The sequence below is a fragment of the Anser cygnoides genome, chromosome Z (genome assembly GCF_040182565.1).
Source record: "Anser cygnoides isolate HZ-2024a breed goose chromosome Z, Taihu_goose_T2T_genome, whole genome shotgun sequence".
NCBI lineage: Eukaryota > Metazoa > Chordata > Aves > Anseriformes > Anatidae > Anser > Anser cygnoides.
Genome location: NC_089912.1, coordinates 82,852,228 through 82,871,953, shown reverse-complemented (window position 1 = coordinate 82,871,953; position 19,726 = coordinate 82,852,228). Strand labels below are relative to the sequence as shown.

The following is a 19,726-nucleotide window of genomic DNA, read 5'->3' as shown; positions in this document are numbered from 1 at the left end:
CTGTCAACCCATAATATTCAAGTTGGAAGAGGGGCTATGTAATTTTGGTTTTAAGCACTGCTGGAAAAAAGGAGGAAATAACATTTGCAGCACTTAATTTCCAAAGCATGGGGAATGCTACTGAGTTTAACAGGCAAAAATTTAGAGAGTCTATGAACTGTATATATTCAAGCTGTTTATCTCTATGCAAGTTTACCACTTTGGGGGATCATTTGTCAGTTTTTTTCTTCATAAGCTGGCTAACAATTAAGTAGCCATCATAGCCTTTGGCATTAGGTGCTAGCAAAATGTACTCCTTAAACTTTATGTCCATAAACAACAAAGTAAATACCACAAAACATATTTCCCCTTCAATCTCCTATTCTCCCTCAGTTTGCTTTTCTGTCCCTTCCTCTTTGTCCCAGGGTGCATCTGGTGCTAACTTCAGAGTCAAAATGTAATCTGGGACATGTGTCCTGGTTTCCTGCATGTATTTCTTATCACAAAAAATTACAGCCCTGTAGTTCTGGATCATGAGCATGAAGTGCTGAATAGCTCTTCATAGCATATTCTAGACTTTAAGGCCTGTGGTTACACTTACGATGCTTCCCATAGAAAAATCAATTTGCTTTTTAATAGCTGGGGCCTTGTACTTCTGTAAACATTCCCCAGTCCTGCGAGGCATTTGTCAGCACAGTTAGGTTATCCTCATACCTGTATTAACTGCACAGTCATCTATAATACTTACAAGTGTGGATGGGATTATAAAGTATAGAATAATGGTCACAAAAGTTTCTTACCCCAAATAGCTTCTTGATGTCCCTTACACCATAATTATATTCATCATTTAAAAACAGAAAACAGATGTATGGAAATCTGAGGCTGTTGTTTGGCCTTTAAATTGTACAACCTTTTCTCTTCTCAAATAGGAGAATAATGCAATATATGTATATTAATATGTAACAGATCCTCAAACAAGAGGATCTTAGCATCATCTTCACGTGCACAGACCACTCTGTTTGTTCTGTAGCTCCTGCAGCACTTGACACTTTTGCAAGTCAAACCAGTAAGTGCTTTGAGACTTCCAGCAAAAAAGATTAATGTCACCATTACTCAGATTGGTTAAACAGTGCAGTTGTTTGCCTGTAATTTTAGAATGGGGGATTGTACTGTGTACCCCGCCCCCAACGGCTTTTATAATAATGATAGCCAAGTAGAAAGTCTCATAGAAACACAGCTTTTACTATTTGAGTGCTAACACAGTCTAAAATTCTTTGTGCATTTATATTGCTTAAATTAATAGTGTGAAAATAAAGGCTTCAGCTTGCTGACAGCATGAAGACAGCTCTGAGCATAATCACAATGTTCAAACGAATAACATAAATGGTCAGAAATTTGCTCTGGACCCCAAACAAATGTTTCATAAATACCTGATCTCATATAACAGTTCTTTATTCTTCTGCAAATCTCCAAGCCCCAAATCTCTAGATCAGTGATGCTCACTGCTGCATGTGGCTTCCATGAATCACTCTGCCACCCTGTCCTCCTCCTGTGCTACATCTGAGGGTGAGGGGAAAGCTGGACTTCTAGACATCCTGTTGAGGCTTGAGAGAGCAACTTGAGTGATGCTCTTCCTGCAGACATCCTCACTCATACTCACTCAACTTTTGTGGGCACAAACTCTTACTCTGCAGTGGGCTGCAGTAATCAGTAAGTCCTTTGCAGGGTACAACCCTGTGACCTAGCATGAGATATTCTCCTACTGCATCAGTAAGTTCAGAAATGTAGTTTGCATGTATAGGACATTTTAGTTTCCATAGCTCATTGCTGATAAACACTTAAGAGTGCTGCAAAATTAATTCAGTTTTCCTAATCAATAGTCTCCTTCTAACAGACCAGCTCATATGTTTACCCTTCTTGCCTATCACTCTACTGCACCTGAAAGTAGGCTTTGTTGTTAGGCTCTGCAACACCCCCTTGCACTTTCTTAAGTAGCTGTTGTTTCTCAAGAGCATGGTTCTGCAGGCTGCATTTAAAATGTAATAGAATATGTGTCCTGTATTCACAGTAACTGTGGTCTAAAAAGAAAGCCATTATCTTCGTATATGCAATTAAGGATAAGGAAACATAGAGCGCCTCATCATGGTATAAGAAGGAGCTGTAAGATTCCCCCTAAGCATTGGGCAAAGGGAGCTCCCATCAGGACTTACTCTTTCTCTCTGAAACTTACCTGGAAGAAGAGTTCCTGATTCATGAGCCCATCAGATGGTTCTTCTGCTTTGCACAGTCCTTTTAGGGATTCCCACTGGGGCTTCTCCTTACCGTCCCCCTTCTCCCTCCCCATCCCTCAACACATTCTTGTAAAGTTGGCATTTTGTTCTGGATTTCCACTTCTGCAGACAGCAATGCCTGTGTCTCGTAGCACAGTGCAAAGCCCCACAGCTGCATCAGCAGTAGTGCATGGCCATCCTGGCAGGCAGTTTGGTGCCAGCAGCAGGGCTTCTTAGTCCAGGACTGGGCTCTTCTTTGCACATGGCCCAGGATGCATGGGGGCCCCCGATGGACCGACTCCTAGGACAGGTCCATCGGCCCTGTGGATGCTCTCACTTGGTTGTGCCCCTCCAACCTCACCACAACCCTCTGTGTCCTCTTGTCCCTCCCACCACCCCAGACATGCCTGTCCTACCATGTTTTGGAGTTGTGCTTCGGCACTGATCGCAGACCCCCAAAGGGGAGTTCGATGGCTGGCTTTTCCTGCCCATGTGAACCCTGCATGTGGTAGTCTGCCTGAAGGTGCAGCATGTATGCTTTTTCAAAGGTAGTTCTTTGCACACTTTGCCACTATGAGCCAAATGGCTGTCATTACAAGAAGTAATTTCACTCATAAAATGTGTATATTTGTAAACCTAGTTGGATTTTCTTATCTTTCTTGTATATTTCTCATTCCGAAATGAGAAATAAAAGTGATACAGTGTGTGAAGTTTGCAAAGTGTACTGGACCTCAACAGGTTGCTGTGCTACAAATGTGAGCATTGTTGCATGTGTTGAATTTCTTCTTTACAACTCAATATAAAAGGTGCAGAGTTAGATTGTATAGGGTGATTTTAGATGGTCACTCTCTCCTGGCATAGTAAACAGTAGCTTTTATGGAATAGGTTATGTTGTGCAGATCTAACTATTCTCTTCTGAGCATGGAATAAAATTATACACACGCACACACACACTCATACCCGTCTAGTTTAGTGTGTTACTTACAGAGCACCAAGTGTGAGACACGTTACTTCTGTCCACACGTAGGATACCAAGTGTGAGGCAAATAATGCTTCTATAAGTGTGTTATACTAGCTTTCATTAAGTTACTATCAATTTCCACATACACTCAGTTCAGAATAGCTAGCATAGTGTCTGTATCATCCTAATATTGAAGCTGCTTCCACATCATTATTAATATTCTGGAGAATGCAGAATAGGAATCTATGTCATATGGTCCTTTTGGTATTGTAAGGTTTGCCACTTACATTTTTTACTAATAACTTTTTACAACATACTTGCTGAATAAAATTTCATGGCTACAGTTGATGGAACTTCATTGTCTATACCCGCTGAATTTTCTTCATTCTCTTTTTGATATTTTTTTTTCTGATCAAAACACCCAGCTTATTGAAACTGCATTTTTCCCTAGATAGTCTTTATTTCAAGATAGCTGATACTGGAAATATTTCTTAAATACAGGAGGGATTCTGTGGTACATACACATTTGCATGTCAGCGGTTTAAATGTGGAAGTGTTCCCATAGCACAGTAATAGCCATGTGGAGGCTGTATCGATGTTCAGTTTAATTCAGTGTTCTGTAGGTAGAAAGGGTTCAGTTCAGAGTATCTGCATTATTTTAGTATTTGTTTAAAGTCAGTAGAAGGCAACTTACAAAATAACTTCATAAATTTGTTTTAGCTTACACTGTGGCACCTCAATACATGTATAACTGTTCCTGTTTATTTTTCCTGTCCAGTAGTTCAGGAACATATTTTTAATATTTCATTATGTATTTTAATACATATAACTTTGTATTGTTTGTTAGCATTTTCACATTCTTTGTAACAGCTGATGTTATTAACAATACACAGAATCACAGAGTGGCTTAGGCTGGAAGGGACCTTAAAGGTCATTTAGCTCCACCCCCACGCCATAGGCAGGGATGCCACCCTCTAGATCAGGTTGGCCAAGGCTCCATCCAGTCTGGCCTTAAACGTTTCCAGGGATGGGGCATGGGTTTATATTTTAAAGTAAAATTTTGGCAAAGCCTAAGAAAAAGACCTTAACTTTGCTATATAAACCTTGGCCTGAAGACTGCAGGCACCTTGTTTCATCTTAATGTCCTGTGTCTGCTTAGGTGATAATTACATTATAATTTCTTTGCATGCACCATCTGTAAATGTAGACCATGTAAATACTGATTTTTTTCGTGTTGTGGCTCAGAAGTAGCCATGTTTCTGATACCAAGAGGGAAAATATAAAATGAATATATATATTTTTTTGCCACAATGCAAAACTACTCTATTTTTAAGGTTTGAGTTAGGTAGGAGTAATGTGCAAGTAGTGTTCCCTAGGGTAGAGAACTTTTCTCCAGGAACTTGATACTTTTGGGAAGGTGGAGAGAAAGGTGGGACAGGAAGGAAGAAAAAAGCACTGATTCTGCTAAACATCACAAAACTATAATAAGGATGTTCCTATGACTTCATTGTTTCTAGAAAATGCATAGCATCTGTCTTTGTAAATAGTTTAAAAGTTAGGAAGAAAATTTCATTGTTTTTTGATAGTCTTTTCTTGTAGTGTGTAATAAAGCATGCAGCTCATCCTAGTGTTCTTGATTTGTGTAATTTGCACTTCAGAAAGAAATTTTGTTTTGCCTGAAGTGTTTAAATACAGTAATTGAAAAAGTAGCAAATATGACTGGCTTCTGTACTGGTTAATAAGCAGCCCTGACATTTCAAATGTGAATAAACCGTTTAGACTTGGCTTATTTGTAAACATATTCATTACGGATCTACAATGGGTACAACAGTAATCAGAGCATGAATCTGTCCATTTTTTAAACTCCCCCAAGTATGGTCACTGTGCTTAAGTAATATATATGGCATCAATTGAACTACTTTTCTTTCTCCTGCCTTTCCAAAACAATTGATGTAATTGTGTCATTTTCCTGATTCACCAAAAATGAAGAATCGCTTGGGAACACACCAGTCTTTAATTGTGGTGGCAGAGTTCAGGGGTTTTGTTTGTTGCTTTGTTTCTTCGTTATTTCTTGGAATTAAAAAGGGAATTCTGTTTGCTTGATATTATTGTAATACAGGGAACTGTTTAGTTTCCCACTTGGAAAATGACAACTAAGGAAATATGGAGCAGAAAACTATTAAGGATTTGGTATGTGGAGAGTATTGTATACTTTGGAATAACACAATGGAACATGGCAAATCAATGTTGAAAACAACAAAAACAAACGCTTAAGCCAAAAATAAATATTGCAATCACTTGGTATTTTGTTCTAGTCTGTATTAGAAACTTAAATTATAATCTAGAGAAATAAAAGAGAGGAAAATCATTGCTTTTCACCAAAAAATTTTAAACAAACAAACAAACAAAACAGTATTCTTCTGGGCATGATCTTGTCACTGTTCTATTTATCAGTTGATCTCAGATACAAAAATGTAAATATAATAGCTGAATTGGTCTATACACTGTGAGAAGTAACACTTCAGCAAACTTGTTTAAAACACATACCTGATTATGTAGTGTCTGTCATTTAGGTGAGTATTCCTTTGCAGTCAAGAAATTCCCCGTACAATGGTAGAGATTTTGCATGCTTTTGTTGAACCTTGGCAGAAGCGCCTGTAATATTTATCTGTATATCCTAAATAAGTGAGTAGCTGTGAGCATTTGTGGCTTTCAGCTAAGTTCTGTTGATTTGCTGGTTACAATTGTCCTCCTAAAGTTACGAAATAAACTACATATTGATTTGTGTTGCAGATAATGTAAGACCTACTTTCTGTTTCTAGGAAGTGAAAGTAGCTTGCTCCCTGAAATAAGGGCAGAATTGGAGATTTGGTGTATTAACTCTATAGGAATAAAACTGATTTTTGTACTGAAAGTCTGTACATGCTGTTTTATACAGTGCAAGTTCCAAATGTCATCAGTGTGTTTGCTCTTTCTATAGGAAAAGAATCAGCATAGTATAACTAGTGTAATTTTTCGAATGTAAAGAAGACTCAAGGGATGAAGCCTTATAGAACAAAAGCTGTGAGAAAAAATGCAGTAGGAATCAGACAGGTGTTGTTTTCACCAAGGACAGCAGGCCTGCTACTGTAATGCTGCAAGGTTTTTAGCAGTGAGTGCACAAATAATTCCCTGTTTCTGTTAGCTGGAGGCAGGAAGATACCATGATATATTCCAAACAAGATGAATGAACAATGTAGTAGTGAACTTCATTATTAATGAGGCAAAGTTGCATGAAGCATACTGAGGGAAGCATACTGTGGAGAAATTTGAGATATCTTTCTGTTTTCCTCTAAGAGCTTTCTTTTCATCTTTTATTTGTGAAGGTGATGTACAGATCCAAACTGTCTTTCTCTCTTCTTCTAACTAGCAAGTATATATTGGAAGTATTCTTACCTTAAAACTAAACTTCTAAACTTTGGTTCAAACTTAAGCTTCCAGTCTACTCATATTAGTTTTATATCCCATTATTCTTTTGGGTATCACACACCACAGTGCAGCAAATGCAGAGAAACTGTTTTCACTCTTACAGTCCAGTAGAATCTGGAGCCAAACTGTCAGTAACCTCTCGTAGTTTGAGTTTGAGTACGTTCTCTCCATAACTGAATGTGCCAGCTGCTGCAGCCAGTTAGTATGGTTTTTCACTTTCTGCATACGGACTTCTTAAATGTAAGTGAAGCTATCTAGGGGAAACTTAAATGTTCCAGATTTTCTGACCGATTATCTCCATTTTGATGCCTAGAAAATAGCAAAATAGCAGTAACTAGACATCGTAATAGCTGGTTAAACTGAATATAGGTTAATGTAACTACTGATCACTACCAATTTTCTGATTTTTACCCCCTCAGTGTTAGATGAGTCAAGAACAGATAAATGAGACATAGAAAGAATGTTGTTAGGATTTTTTAGGTTGGCATGCCTTTTTCAGAGAAAGTATAAGTTGTTTTAGACTTACATTATTAGATCACTGATGTATTTGAGAACTAGTCACTCCAGCATAAACGTCATCTTTAGCATTTAGAAGACGTCCCATTAAAAAACAACCAAAAAAACACAGTACAATACCAAAATGAAGGTCTCCTCCTTGTAGTTTTATTAATTAGTAACTTTGAATTATGGCTCCCTGGCTATCTGTGAAAATTGCTAATACAGTTTTTAGTCTGTGTTAGAGTAACACTTCCTATTCTATCATATCAAGAAATCCTTGAGGGACACTTGAAGAAATAAGGAATATTTTTATGCAATTCATTTTCTTTGGAGTGGACTATACATGTTGAAAATTCCTACTGGGATTTCTTTTTCCTTGGAATCCTAATATTATAAGACTTTTGGAAGGAGGGAAAATTGACTGGAGTGCCATGTAACTTTAAAAAGTCTTGCTTTTTGTCAGTTCTGAAAGGGTAGGAAACAAGGACATGCAAGCATTTCTCCAGTGAGTACTGTTTGCTACAATGACATCAGGAAATTGCTACTTTTTATGACTGAGTGTGTGGGGAGCCTGTCTCAGAGAAACTCTGGTAACCAGAAAATAATCTTGTTTATCACTAAAAATACTTTGGTGTACCTTTTCTGAAGTTATAAAGGTATGTCATGACATTTAGGAGGGAAATAATTTACCTGTGCATCTTTTCTTCAGGAGATTGTGTATTTAGTTCAGAGATGGACAGTTAACCAGAGAAATTGAAGGAAAAAGTATAACCCTAGAATGACTAACAGTACTGGTTAGTAAAGGCTGAGATGGTCTAAGTGCTCTTTGAGCAGACTAATTCTGTAAGCTGGCACATCTCCAACCTGATGTGATTGTTTTTTGTTGTGTTTTTTGTTTTGTTTTGATGTGATTATTTTATGTTACTCAACATCACTGTTTATTTCAAAATTAAATGCAATAAAAATGTATTTTATCGCTTTTTCTCTTATTTCTACTACTAGACGATAGTCCTTGTTTACGTGATAGAAATTTCAGTCACAGAATCACAGCATAATACGGGCTGGATGGGACCTCTGGAGTTTATCTAATCTATCCCATGCTCAAAACCAGGCTAAGTAGACCAGGTTGCTCAGTGCGTGTCCAGTTCAGTTTTGAATACTTCCAAGAATGGGGATTCCGCACTTATATCACCTTTTCCATTATTTGACTACTCTTGTAGTAAAATTGTTTTTTCCTTGTATCTATTTAAAATTTTCTGTATTCCAACTTGTGTTTGTTCCCTCTCATCCTGTCCCTGTGCATCTCTGGTAGTTTTCGAGCTCTGTTACCTCCATACACTCCCATTAGGAAGGAGATGGATAGTGATAAGATTTCTCTGTAGACGTCTCAAGTCTGAATAAATCCTGTTTGGTCAACCTTTCCTCCCACATCAGATTCCCCTGCCCTCTGCCCATCCTTGTGACCCTCAGCTGGAATTAATTGCATCATTTTTCTTTTTGTAGTAGGGAGTCCAAAACTGGACAGACCTTTCCAGAAGTGGTCTCAAGTGTGGAACAGATGCATCTGATGGCTACACCCTTCCTAATACAGTCAAGGTTGCTGTTGGTCTTCTTTGCTTTCCATTTTCTTTATGGAGTAATGATTGTGTCTGAAAATGTAGCAGTATGAAAACTGAAGAGAAAGAGCTTAATCAGAAAAACTTCCATGTATCAATGTTTCACTTAGGCAAGTTAATATCATGCGTAATTACAATTAGCACCACAAATAAAAGATATGAGAAACGTTTTTATGATCTAATCTGAATAACTAGCACATAAAGTGCTGAGGTTTGTACCTTTTAAATTTCTCAGAAATAAATAAGTAGATGTTCCACTGTCAGTCCATTAAACCATTCAGTCCTTACAAATCCTCTTTGAAACATAAAACAGAACTTCCTAAGTATCTGCAGAGACATATGTGCTACTATAGCAAATGCTGTCAAGCCAGGAATAATCATAAGTGGAAGGGAGAAGGATGCTCTCTGCGGATCCATAAAATATATCAGATTATAGCATAAAAACATACAAACCTCCTGGTAAGTAAGATGTCCTAAAACATCAATCTGTGTTGGTTTAAGACACAGAGTTATTCAAAATACTACTTTTTAAAAATTCCTCGAGGATAGGTTTCATCTTTTGGGATTCCAGTCTTTGCGAGTTATTTGGTCAACTGCTTACACCAGAAAGTTGTGGTTTCCTTGAAGTAGTTAAAAATGCATTTCAGTTGTGGCAATTCAAAGGACACATCTACATGATGTACTTCGGACAGCAACGAGCAAGCTATGTAGGTGTTCTGAGCTGACTGCAGCTCCATGGCGAGTTAATTACTCTGCTGTCAAGGAAGAGTTCACATGCCCTGCCAGACTGTTCCAGGTAATTCATGTCTGAGTGTGATCAGTAAAGGAGCTTTGCACTGAAGTAATTCAGTTCACAAAAGTTTGGCTTATTCTGTACCTCACTGAAGATTGTTCAAGTCATAGGTGTACAGTCCCATAAGCATAATGGTTATTGTTGGCTCTGATATCCGCAGTCATTCGTAGGTTTTAGTCTCTGAGGTCAAGAAGGCCAAGCTTCTGGACTCTTGGACAAGGAAACCTAGAGCAAAAGTGAGACTTTTTTCTCTTCTCCAGCTTTCATGAGATGTCACTGGCACTTGAACACCTCTTTGAGGGTCAAGACCAGTCTGGCCCAAAGGCACTATTTACCTTAAGGTGTCACTACATAGATATTGGTCTATTCTGTCTTCTTCAGAAGGACGTTACATGTTTACAAACTGCTTTCCAGTCTTGTTTCCTGTCAGATAGTTGCAGACTATTCCAAGAAAGCAAATAAGACAAAATACTACACTTCCTATTCTAAATCAAATAGTCTAGTCAGGAGTCTGGGTGTAAGTCAGACAAGATATTTTCATTTTTCTGTTTTAAAGGCAACAGTTTTGTGATATGTGTGTGGGCAAGAATAAAACTATGTGTTTCATAAGTGGGCCTCCACACTACAGGAGAAGAAAGCACCAGTGAAAGATAGATCTAGTCCCTTCGTTTTTAACAGGAGAAGGTAATCACTAAATCATCTGCTGTTCTGCAAGACATACATCCTTCTCTCACAAAATGGGAGAAACTGGTGAGATTTTATCCAGTCCATTCAACCTGGAATAGTTTAAATGATTACATAGAATTATCACTGTAGCAAGCCTACAAATATTCCAATATAGAGAGGATTTGGGTTAATTTGCTCATTTGTTTTAGTCCAAATGGCCCTGGGCAATCTGTTCTAGGTGTCCCTGCTTGAGTAGGGGGTTGGACCAGATGGCCTCCAGAGGTCCATTCCATCTTCAGCCATTCTGTGAAAATATCACAGGAAGCATCACAACAGAAAATTTGTAACATGGAGGTAATGCACAGAGAACAGAAACTGTTTCCTGTAAAAACTGGTCATTCTGTTAAGTAGCTGCTCCAATGACTATAATGCTTTACCTGTTTCATTTTATATTTTGATCTACTGAGTGATGAAAACAAGTGTCATTTCCATTTTCATATCAAATTTTCTCCCTTTCTTTCATTAGTATCATGTTTACTTACACTCTCTTTCGACAAAAGGATTGCAGCACATTAGAAAAAAATAACGCAACTCACCTCTGAAGTGAAATCTGAATCTACTTCCAGTATCATATCATCAATACAGAAGTGAGAGGAATGATCTGTTACAGGTGGAGCTCTGCTTTCACTTTCTTCCTCAGAAAACATTGGCTGTTAGGCAAAATATCTCAAGTGGTGATAGTCAGTGCCTGAAGTATTAGATTATGTCCACCCTCCACACCTCCGTGGCCCAGGACAGAATATCATAAAACTACTTTTTGTTAATCTCAACAAAAAACGTTGCAATTTTTTAACCAAAGCAGTGGTAAAAGAGACTCTGGGAGTGTGGGGGTGGGGTGGAGAGAGGATGTCCACTAAGAAAAATGCAAAAGAACTGATAAAGAAGCACTGTATAAGGAATTCTCTCTACTCTACAATACTGATTATAGTCCTGGAAATGTACACAGATGACTAATTCCCTATGTTTGTTCCCCATGCTATGTGCCTTAGTTAGTGTACAAGCACTTCAGAGAGATACCCCAGCATACTAATTTCCCAGGGTTCTGGGTGGTTTCTCCATAATGGTGCCTTGTAGGACTTTTTTGCCTGCAGATGCTTGAGATGACCCTGCTTAAGCCCTGTTTTGTTGATTACACGTTGCCTTTCATTTATATCACGCCAGGCCCTTTGCTTATCAGTCCTGTCCACCAAACCCTTACAGGACTGCTGGTAACCCAGTTGTTCCTGGTTTAAATCTCTTCTTATGGGGTTAGCTATCTGGCTGGCAAAGATTCTTTTCCCCCACTTAGTGAGGTAGATGCCATCTTCCCTAAGTAGATGTTGATCATCGAACAGAGTTCCATGGTCACAGAACCCCAAATGCTGTTGCCAACGCTAGTTCTACAGCCAGTTGTTGATACGCAGTATCAGCGCCCTCTTCCTCACACCCTTTCACATCATTGGCAGGATGAAAGAGAGCATCACCTAGGTTTTCCCACTTAAAGAATCTCCAGTTGAAAAATCAATGCCCGATAATAGAATTAAAATATTTTTTGATAAGTTGTTAGTTTTGTCTCTTGTAGCTGTTGTACTTGATAGTCTCACCACAACAAAAGAAACTCCTCAGGAGTTTTGTTTTGTCCTGTTGTTTGTGAATGTAACCTTCTTGTTGTTGTGTATTGATGTGTAGGCCTGATGTGTAATATTGATATGCTACCCACCAAGGGTAAATACAATTTTGGAGTTTTAACAGGTAAAATTAGTAGGTCGATCAAAATGAGAGTCATGATGTAGTCATTCAGCATACGTGTCCATGTGTTTGTTCTCTGTGATCTGCTGGAAACGTGGAATTTCATTTTGACAATTGATGACATTGCTTTTTGATGTTGTTAATGTTTTTTGGTTTTTGTTTGTTTGTTTTTGGTGGAGTTGTTACCACTTTCATTGGTCCCTTTCATTGTGTGTATTTCCATACTTCCTCTTGCTGTTACTCTGCTATTGTAGGGTTGTACTACTGGAAATTATATGTGAATCCAGAGAATCAGGTTATATACTTTATTCTGTGCCATTCAGTTAACCACTATTCTACCCATATATCCTTGAAAAGCTGAAAAGAGTAATGAAATGCATGTTGCTAACTGAAATATTTAGGAATCAGTCTTTATATCTTCAGTGTTTAGCTGCCTACTTTGGTATCCCTAAGAATCAGGGAGAAGGCAAACGATCAAACAACGTTTAGTAAGAAATTGGTGTTCTGACATGAAAATACGTTAATATCTTAAAATTACTTACAATATTCCTTTTTTTTTTTCACTGTGAATAGCACGTATAAACTGCCTTCTGCTTTACTGCTAATACAAATTAATGTTTCCCTGTAATTCATTCAATATCTCTTGTTTGAAGGCAGTTATTCATAAAATTTATGTTTGCACAAATATTAAGAAAGAATTCTTATCTAAAACTCTAGGGTATTATTAAGTCTTGTTTCAATTTATGCTGTTGTTCAGGAACCAAGCATTCTGTATTACATGTTGAAATTAGATGTTCTAGGAAGCTTTCCTTTATTGTGAAACACATTATGTGGCCAGAAATTCTTAATGAGTATATTGGTGTTTCAACATTATAAATACATAAGATCTGAAGATTAGCTTTTTATTCTGACCATTAAAAGCTTGTCACTATTGTGTAGGATTACAAGATTTTGTTCACTTTACCTTCTGGGATGTTTTATTTAGCCTTCTGGAGGAGAAGAAAGAAATTTCCTGCTGCACTTGAAAGTAAATAACAGACTTTTATTTTCTGCATTAAATTAAAACCTGCTATATCATTTTGTGTAGGCAATAAGGCATATGCAGCTGAACAAAACTTTGTGTACTCTAATAGCTTTAAAAAAAGTCAATTAGTTCAGAGTGAAGCAGTCCAGTAAAAAGATAAACATTAATCGTTAATATGACACATTTTAACAATCTTACTTGATAACTAATTGTTCAAGTTAGGTAGTTTTCAACTATTTAGCCGTGATATTTCAAGTCTAGAAAACAGAAGGATTCCAATTGTGAATTTCAGTGTATTAAAAAATCTCTGGGGAACTTAACAGACAACATGAAATTTTACAGAATATGCAGGAAAAGGTTAATTTTCAGCATAGTAGCTTTGCCTGAGTACTGTCCGCTTGACTGAAGAAATACTAATCTTGTCACGTTCAGCAGCTGGGCTTGGGCAATAACTTTTTCCCACTTGGAGGGGTTAATTAGCCTTCTTTCAGAATGTGCCCTATTTGGTTTACATTCACATGATACAGCAAGCACTGGCTATACAAAGCAAAACCATTAACAGGTGGGTGTGTCCAACTGCTTAATTAGCCAGAATAAAAAGGATCTTTGTCAAACATGGATCTGTTGCTTGTGATACACCTGACTCCCATTAGGCAAGGATGGTGTCTTTTTGCTGTAATATACAGTACTGTACTTACATGTAGCATCAGTGAGAAATGGAGAGACTCCATCTAGATTATCAAAAAGTGTTCATATAACATTGATGCAATGTAAAAGAATTACACTGACTGCCTCACAAACATGTAGTTACAAAAACTAATGGTGAATAGGAAGTTGATAAAAGTTTACTTTCAAACATTACCTGGCATCTGCAAAGGAAAGTCAATCACGTATAATGTGGTATAGTAAGGAATTGCATTTGGGATGAAGACTTAGAGCAGAATGATGAAAAAAAATACTATTGAATAAATCAATACTACATCATTAGGTTTAGTTCTGCTTAGGGAAAACAAACAGCAAAGTTTATGTTCCCCAGCCATGCTGTAACCATCCTCATTTACTTACTGATAAATCAGTCTATAGAGCTACCAATTAGCCTATCAGATTATTAAGAAAAATGTAACTATGATTCTGAGGTAGACAAGCACATCAAATTGAAAGCTTAAATATGGGTCTGTCGCCAAATTGAGAGTGTAAAGACGAAATGGGCTCGGTCACCAAAACACTTTGTTTTGAAACATAGGTGCAGTTTACCCAAGTTACACAGCTTCCCTGCCCTGTGGATGAAATGATGAGGTCTGAAGTTTGGCAGGTCACTGTTGTAGTGCCAGCTGTGTCATGGGTAGTCCTAGGACAGGCCATGTGGTCCTCTGGAGTGTCTGCAGTTCTCCTTGGGGATTCTGTCCCATGTACCCCTGGATCCGCTCTCATATGTCCCTGTAAGATCTCGTATGTGACTTTTTACACTCTCCTATAGGACTGGGCAGAGTACCTGATTCTCGACTACCCCTGTTCAGCATCCCACAGTGCCTATCAGCAGACTGTCAGCTGTCAGTGGTACTTGTGGTCTGCCCATCTCAAGGCTTTTCCACAGTGACTGACGGCTGGCTTGCAAGCAGGGTATCCTCTCTTCTTGTAAGAAAGCTGCTTCCTTTTTCTAAAAGGGCTGGCACTAACGGCAGTCAGGCACACTCCATGACAACTGCCACAAGGACAGGAAGATGTTAGGTTCCTCTCTCAGATTAGAGAACCTCCCTCTAATTGCATTTCATCTTGAATTGCAGATGTAATGATCAAGTACGGTGTGAGACGTGACATAGCAATTAACAGTGTCGGAACGGCTTCTTACCAGTCACAACTCTATTTGACTACAGCAGCACACCTCCTCCCTTTCAGTGATTGACATGTTTGTACACTGTAACCAGGAAACAACATGCAGTCAAGTGAAGCTAAAGGGTGCTATGAAATAATGCCTTTTAATTCTTTTGGACTCTTCACTTTTGCTTCCAGATGGACATGCAGTGCCTTGTATAAGTGTTTGTTGGAACTGGTGGCTTAAAATAACCCTATTAACTGAGCCACGAAACAGACTGGAAGTGCATTTATATAGCAGAGAGATGCTTTAGGAAGTTACTTAACATTAAGCCTTTGATTTCCACGATTCTGTCAGCCTACCAATGTTTTTGCCTGGGTAACATGTAAGAGTGAACTCCAGCTGGCTCATATGAGCTGTTTCTCTTTTTACTTCACTTCTGAAGGATTTTATCAAGTTGAAGGCAATGGGCTGAGACAAAAGTTCATATGATTTATGAGTTAAGGGCTGAGCTTCATCACTAACTGAATAGACATATCCACAGGGTTGTTTTGATACTTTTGGAAAAGTTTAAATTCTTAATTGACTGAAAAGTAGCTTTTACCAGGCAGCACTGTGTCTGCACTACACATTTTTGTCTTCTCTTAATTTTCTATATTTATGCAGGATCCATAATAAGAAAAAAATTGCCCAATGACTTTTACATATGATTATGTGTTGTGGTTTAACCCGGCTGGCAGCTAAACACCACACAGCCGTTCGCTCACCCTCCCCCCTCCCTCTCTGGGATGGGGGAGAGAAACGGGAAAGTGAAGCCTGTGAGTTGAGATAAAGACAGTTTATTAAGACAGGAAAATAATAATAACAATAATAATAATAATAGTGATAATGGTAATAGTATTAACAATAATAATGTGTAAGAAAACAAGTGATGCACAATGCAATTGCTCACCACCCGCTGACCGATGCCCAGCCTATTCCCGAGCAGCCGCCCCCCCACCCCGGCCAGCCACCCCTATATATTGTTTAGCATGACGTCAGATGGTATGGAATACCCCTTTGGCCAGTTTGGGTCAGCTGTCCTGGGTCTGTCCCCTCCCAGCTCCTGCTGCACCCCCAGCCTGCTCGCTGGCAGGACAGAGCAAGAAGCCGAAAAGTCCTTGGCCTGGTGTAAACACTGCTCTGCAACAATTAAAACATCAGCATGTTTTCAGCGCTCTTCTCATCCTAATCCAAAACATAGCACCCTACCAGCTACTATGAGCTACTTAACTCTGTCCTAACTGGAACCAGGACATTATGCAAAACAGGAAAGTTTTTTTTTCTAAATATTTTCAATACAAAAAAAATAGTCGTTGTTAATAGTGACTTTGCTTTTAAAATAGTAAGAATATTTCTTTATCAAAATCTCGTGACTTCAGAAAGTGAAAGATCATCTGTAAATGAATCTGAGATGATCAGAAATGAGATCTGTAAATGAATTAAATGCAAATCAAAGTTCATAGTTTCCTGTAACAGCCAGTTTCATTGCATTCTCCTTTAAGAAGTAGATCTTAGTACAGCCTAGGTTCTTTCTTGTTAGCAGTGACTTGGTGCTGAGCAAGAGATAAGTAAAAATTGAATTGCTCAAATTTAGAAAATGGTTACAGTGTTTAAAAGATAGTGTTAGTGTTTAGTATAAAACTAAAATATTCAATTTATTAGTATTCCATTAGGTATGTTGCCATTATTATGTCATTTGTTACGTTTTGGTAACCCCCAAAAGCACTTGCTATCCCATTGTGCTGTGTCTCTTCACAAGGTATGATAATCAGTGCTATGATTATTATTTCCATTTATAAGTTTATGCATACGTGTATAAAACATAAATTCACATTTTGCCTTTCTTTTCAAAAAATAGTTTTCCGAACCTTTGACTCTGAGCTTATTTAAGATCATACATTTATATTGTGGAGGAGTTTGGTCTAATATCTAAGGCCTTTGTGGCACAATGACTTAAGTTACCTGAAGAAACTTTAAAAATGATTGCATATTAGAAAATAAATAAAATTTTCTTTCAGGACTTTACTACTGGAAGTTGAATGCTCTTGTTAATATTCGACTTAAGGGCAAAACTATTGGTTTTCAGTTAGGATAGACTGATATGTGAAATGTAGCACAGTTCTTTGAGATAAATAACTATTTTGGATTTTATACTGCCTTTTCTTTAGACACAAAGAAAAGTATGAAATTTACTGTTTCACAGTAAGTGTATTTATCCTGAGGACATCCATTTATAATTGGGAATTTAAATCCTAATTTAATTAGGATTTTTAATATTTCAGTCATTGTCTGTGAAGTTTAGTTTTTCATTTCTTTCTGTATCCTAATTTTTGCCAGGCAGGCTTGAAAGAGGTACAGGGTTCAGCCATCATAGTAACTTAGAGCTTATTGATCAATCTTGAACAAGTTTGATCAACAATTTTTCAGCCTTTCTGAATATTGGAAAAGCAGTTAAATCTATTATGCACTATAGACATGGCTCAGTGAAGTTTAAGCCAATAATGTTCCCAGCTGGCAAAGTCCTGCCTGTCTCCTGTCCCTATCCCAAATTTATATGCCTGTTTCCTGCTCTGCATGGACTACATTTGAATGCACAGTCAGTCAGAGGGAGGGGCTGCAAAAACCTGGCTTTAAATCAGCTTAAACTGCTCTGGAACCCAGCCTTGAAAGGAAGATCTGTTATTGCAGCTGGTTCAGTAGTCAAGCAAGGAGAATATTGAATTTTCTGAGGAGCTTCCAAGGTTTATTTGTGCAATAATGAATTCCTCCTACTATGAAATAGTATGCCCCTGAATAGATACATTTTTTATTATGGTTTTGTTTCAGTAAATATTGTAGGTTGTTTTTTGGGGGAGGCTTCTTTGTCTGGGGGAGGTTAAAGTGTACCTTCTTCCCTGCCAGCCATCTGTCCCTGTTCGGTTAAACTAAAAAATTACTTGGTTAGGGCATTGTAAGTATTAGTAGATCTGTAGATTCTTCAAAGAAACCTGGATAGTAACGCTACTCATTTTTGGTGATATTGGTACTTGGGTTGCCAAAATATTCTGTAGCTAAAATAGATTAATACGGATTAAGTAAGGCTTTTAGATAGTGATTGGTTTAGAGATTACTGTTTTGTATTTGTTTACTGTAATTCTTCACAGAAATATACAGCCTTCTGTTTTGAAGGTACCAGGTGAAGAAGAAACTGCCTCATCTAGTTATTATTTTCACTGGTTAATAACCTACTGCATAAAAGATACTGATTAAAAAACAAAACAAAACAGTCTTCTTCCTGGCTTTCAATTACTGTTGATTTGTTTTCCAGTCAATTGTATTGCTATATCTTCTGTGCAAAATTGAGGAACCCTATAGTTCCCAGTATAAATTTCCTGTGAGAGCAAACGACATCCTCAGTTGTCTTTCTGATAAAGTTTTCGTTGTAAAGCATTTTCCTTGTCTCGCAAATCATTTCACTGTATTATATCCAGTTTTCTATTGTTCCCTTTAAAATGTCAGTGTCACAATTGTAGCTGCTTTTCTACTGCATATGTACTTTATGGTTTTAGTGGTAGTATTTCTTCTCAGATTACAACTACAACGGTTGCTTTAATGCTTTCTGCTGAAGGGTATTTGAGTTGCTTTTTCACTGTGACTCGTTAAATGCTTTTCAGAGACTGCTTTCCAGATTACAACCCTTCATTTCGTGAAGTGTTATAAGCTTACCTTTAAACTTTGTATAGAGTTTTTAGTATAATTCAGTACGAAAGAAAATAAAAAGTTTTGAATGATGACCAGTTAAGAGCTTAGAGAAGACTTTACTTGCTGCTGATTTTTGAGTTATTTCTAAAGTAACAAAGTGAGATATCTCTGCATATGTAAATAAAAGATATTTTAAATATAAGTGTGAAAAAAGTAAGATAGAAAGCATTTGCAATAACTCATGCTAGCAGGGGAAAGGTTGCCTTTTAGCTAATACTGAGATTCATATTAGCTGATTTTGATATCCAATTAGGCTAAGTGACAAAACCCCCAAATTAGGGTGCCAAAATAAGTGCCAAAATGAAAAATAATAAATAAATAAATGCACTAACCTTTTAATTTTACTTCTTAATTTTATTCAGAGACCACGATGCAGACATCAGAGACTGGGTCGGATACAGGTTCAACTGTGACTTTACAGACATCTGTGGCTAGCCAAGCAGCAGTGCCCACGCAGGTAGTACAGCAAGTACCAGTTCAGCAACAGGTAGGTGGTGTTAGTTTTGGGAAGAAATAAAAAATCCTGAGGGATAGTTCTTCACAATGTAGTAAAGAACTTGATTTTGTACGGGGCTGCTGAATGAACTGTTTTGCTTTGCTTTAATGATTTTATTTTGCTGGAACTAAAGTAGCCACCTAGAAAGGCAGTCTGTTTTCAAGGTCTGTTCCTTGAACTAGAGTATCTTGACAAGCACCAGCATACATGATTCTAACAGTAGGTTAGAGGTAGGTACTTTAAAGTAGGTACTTTATCTAATAACTTGTAAAAATTTAATTTATATCTCTGAATATTACATTTATTCCTTTGAATCGTGATTAATGAGTATATTTATGATATTGCTGGCTGTATCATTTTTCCTTTAGTTTTGAGTTCCAATTAAGTGCAATATAAATGTTGCAATGTAAAGTGATTAATCTCTAGCCTTGATTCACTGCAGATCTTTATACAACGTCATGAAAGTATTTGTGGTATGACCATACGTAATTCATAATGTGCATTTGCCAGGAAAGTAAAAAGACTTGTAGCAGCCAGCACAGTTTACACCTCTGTTACATGAGATTGTCAC

At 37.6% G+C, this 19,726-nt stretch overlaps 1 protein-coding gene across 4 annotated transcripts in view; it reads left to right on the top strand.

The window, feature by feature from the left end:
* RFX3 (regulatory factor X3) overlaps nucleotides 1-19,726 on the top strand; it is a 128,349-nt gene that overhangs the window by 41,777 nt on the left and 66,846 nt on the right. For 2 of the 4 annotated variants that reach the window (XM_013198850.3, XM_013198848.3), the window contains exons 1-2: nucleotides 6,813-6,918; nucleotides 19,022-19,146. In XM_013198850.3, the coding sequence (XP_013054304.1) occupies nucleotides 19,030-19,146 (117 nt within the window). In that variant the 5' untranslated portion in view covers nucleotides 6,813-6,918; nucleotides 19,022-19,029. Of the gene's footprint in view, nucleotides 1-6,812; nucleotides 6,919-8,679; nucleotides 8,773-19,021; nucleotides 19,147-19,726 lie in introns of those variants that run through there. The other 2 variants (XM_066987640.1, XM_066987641.1) reach the window with 2 other exon arrangements.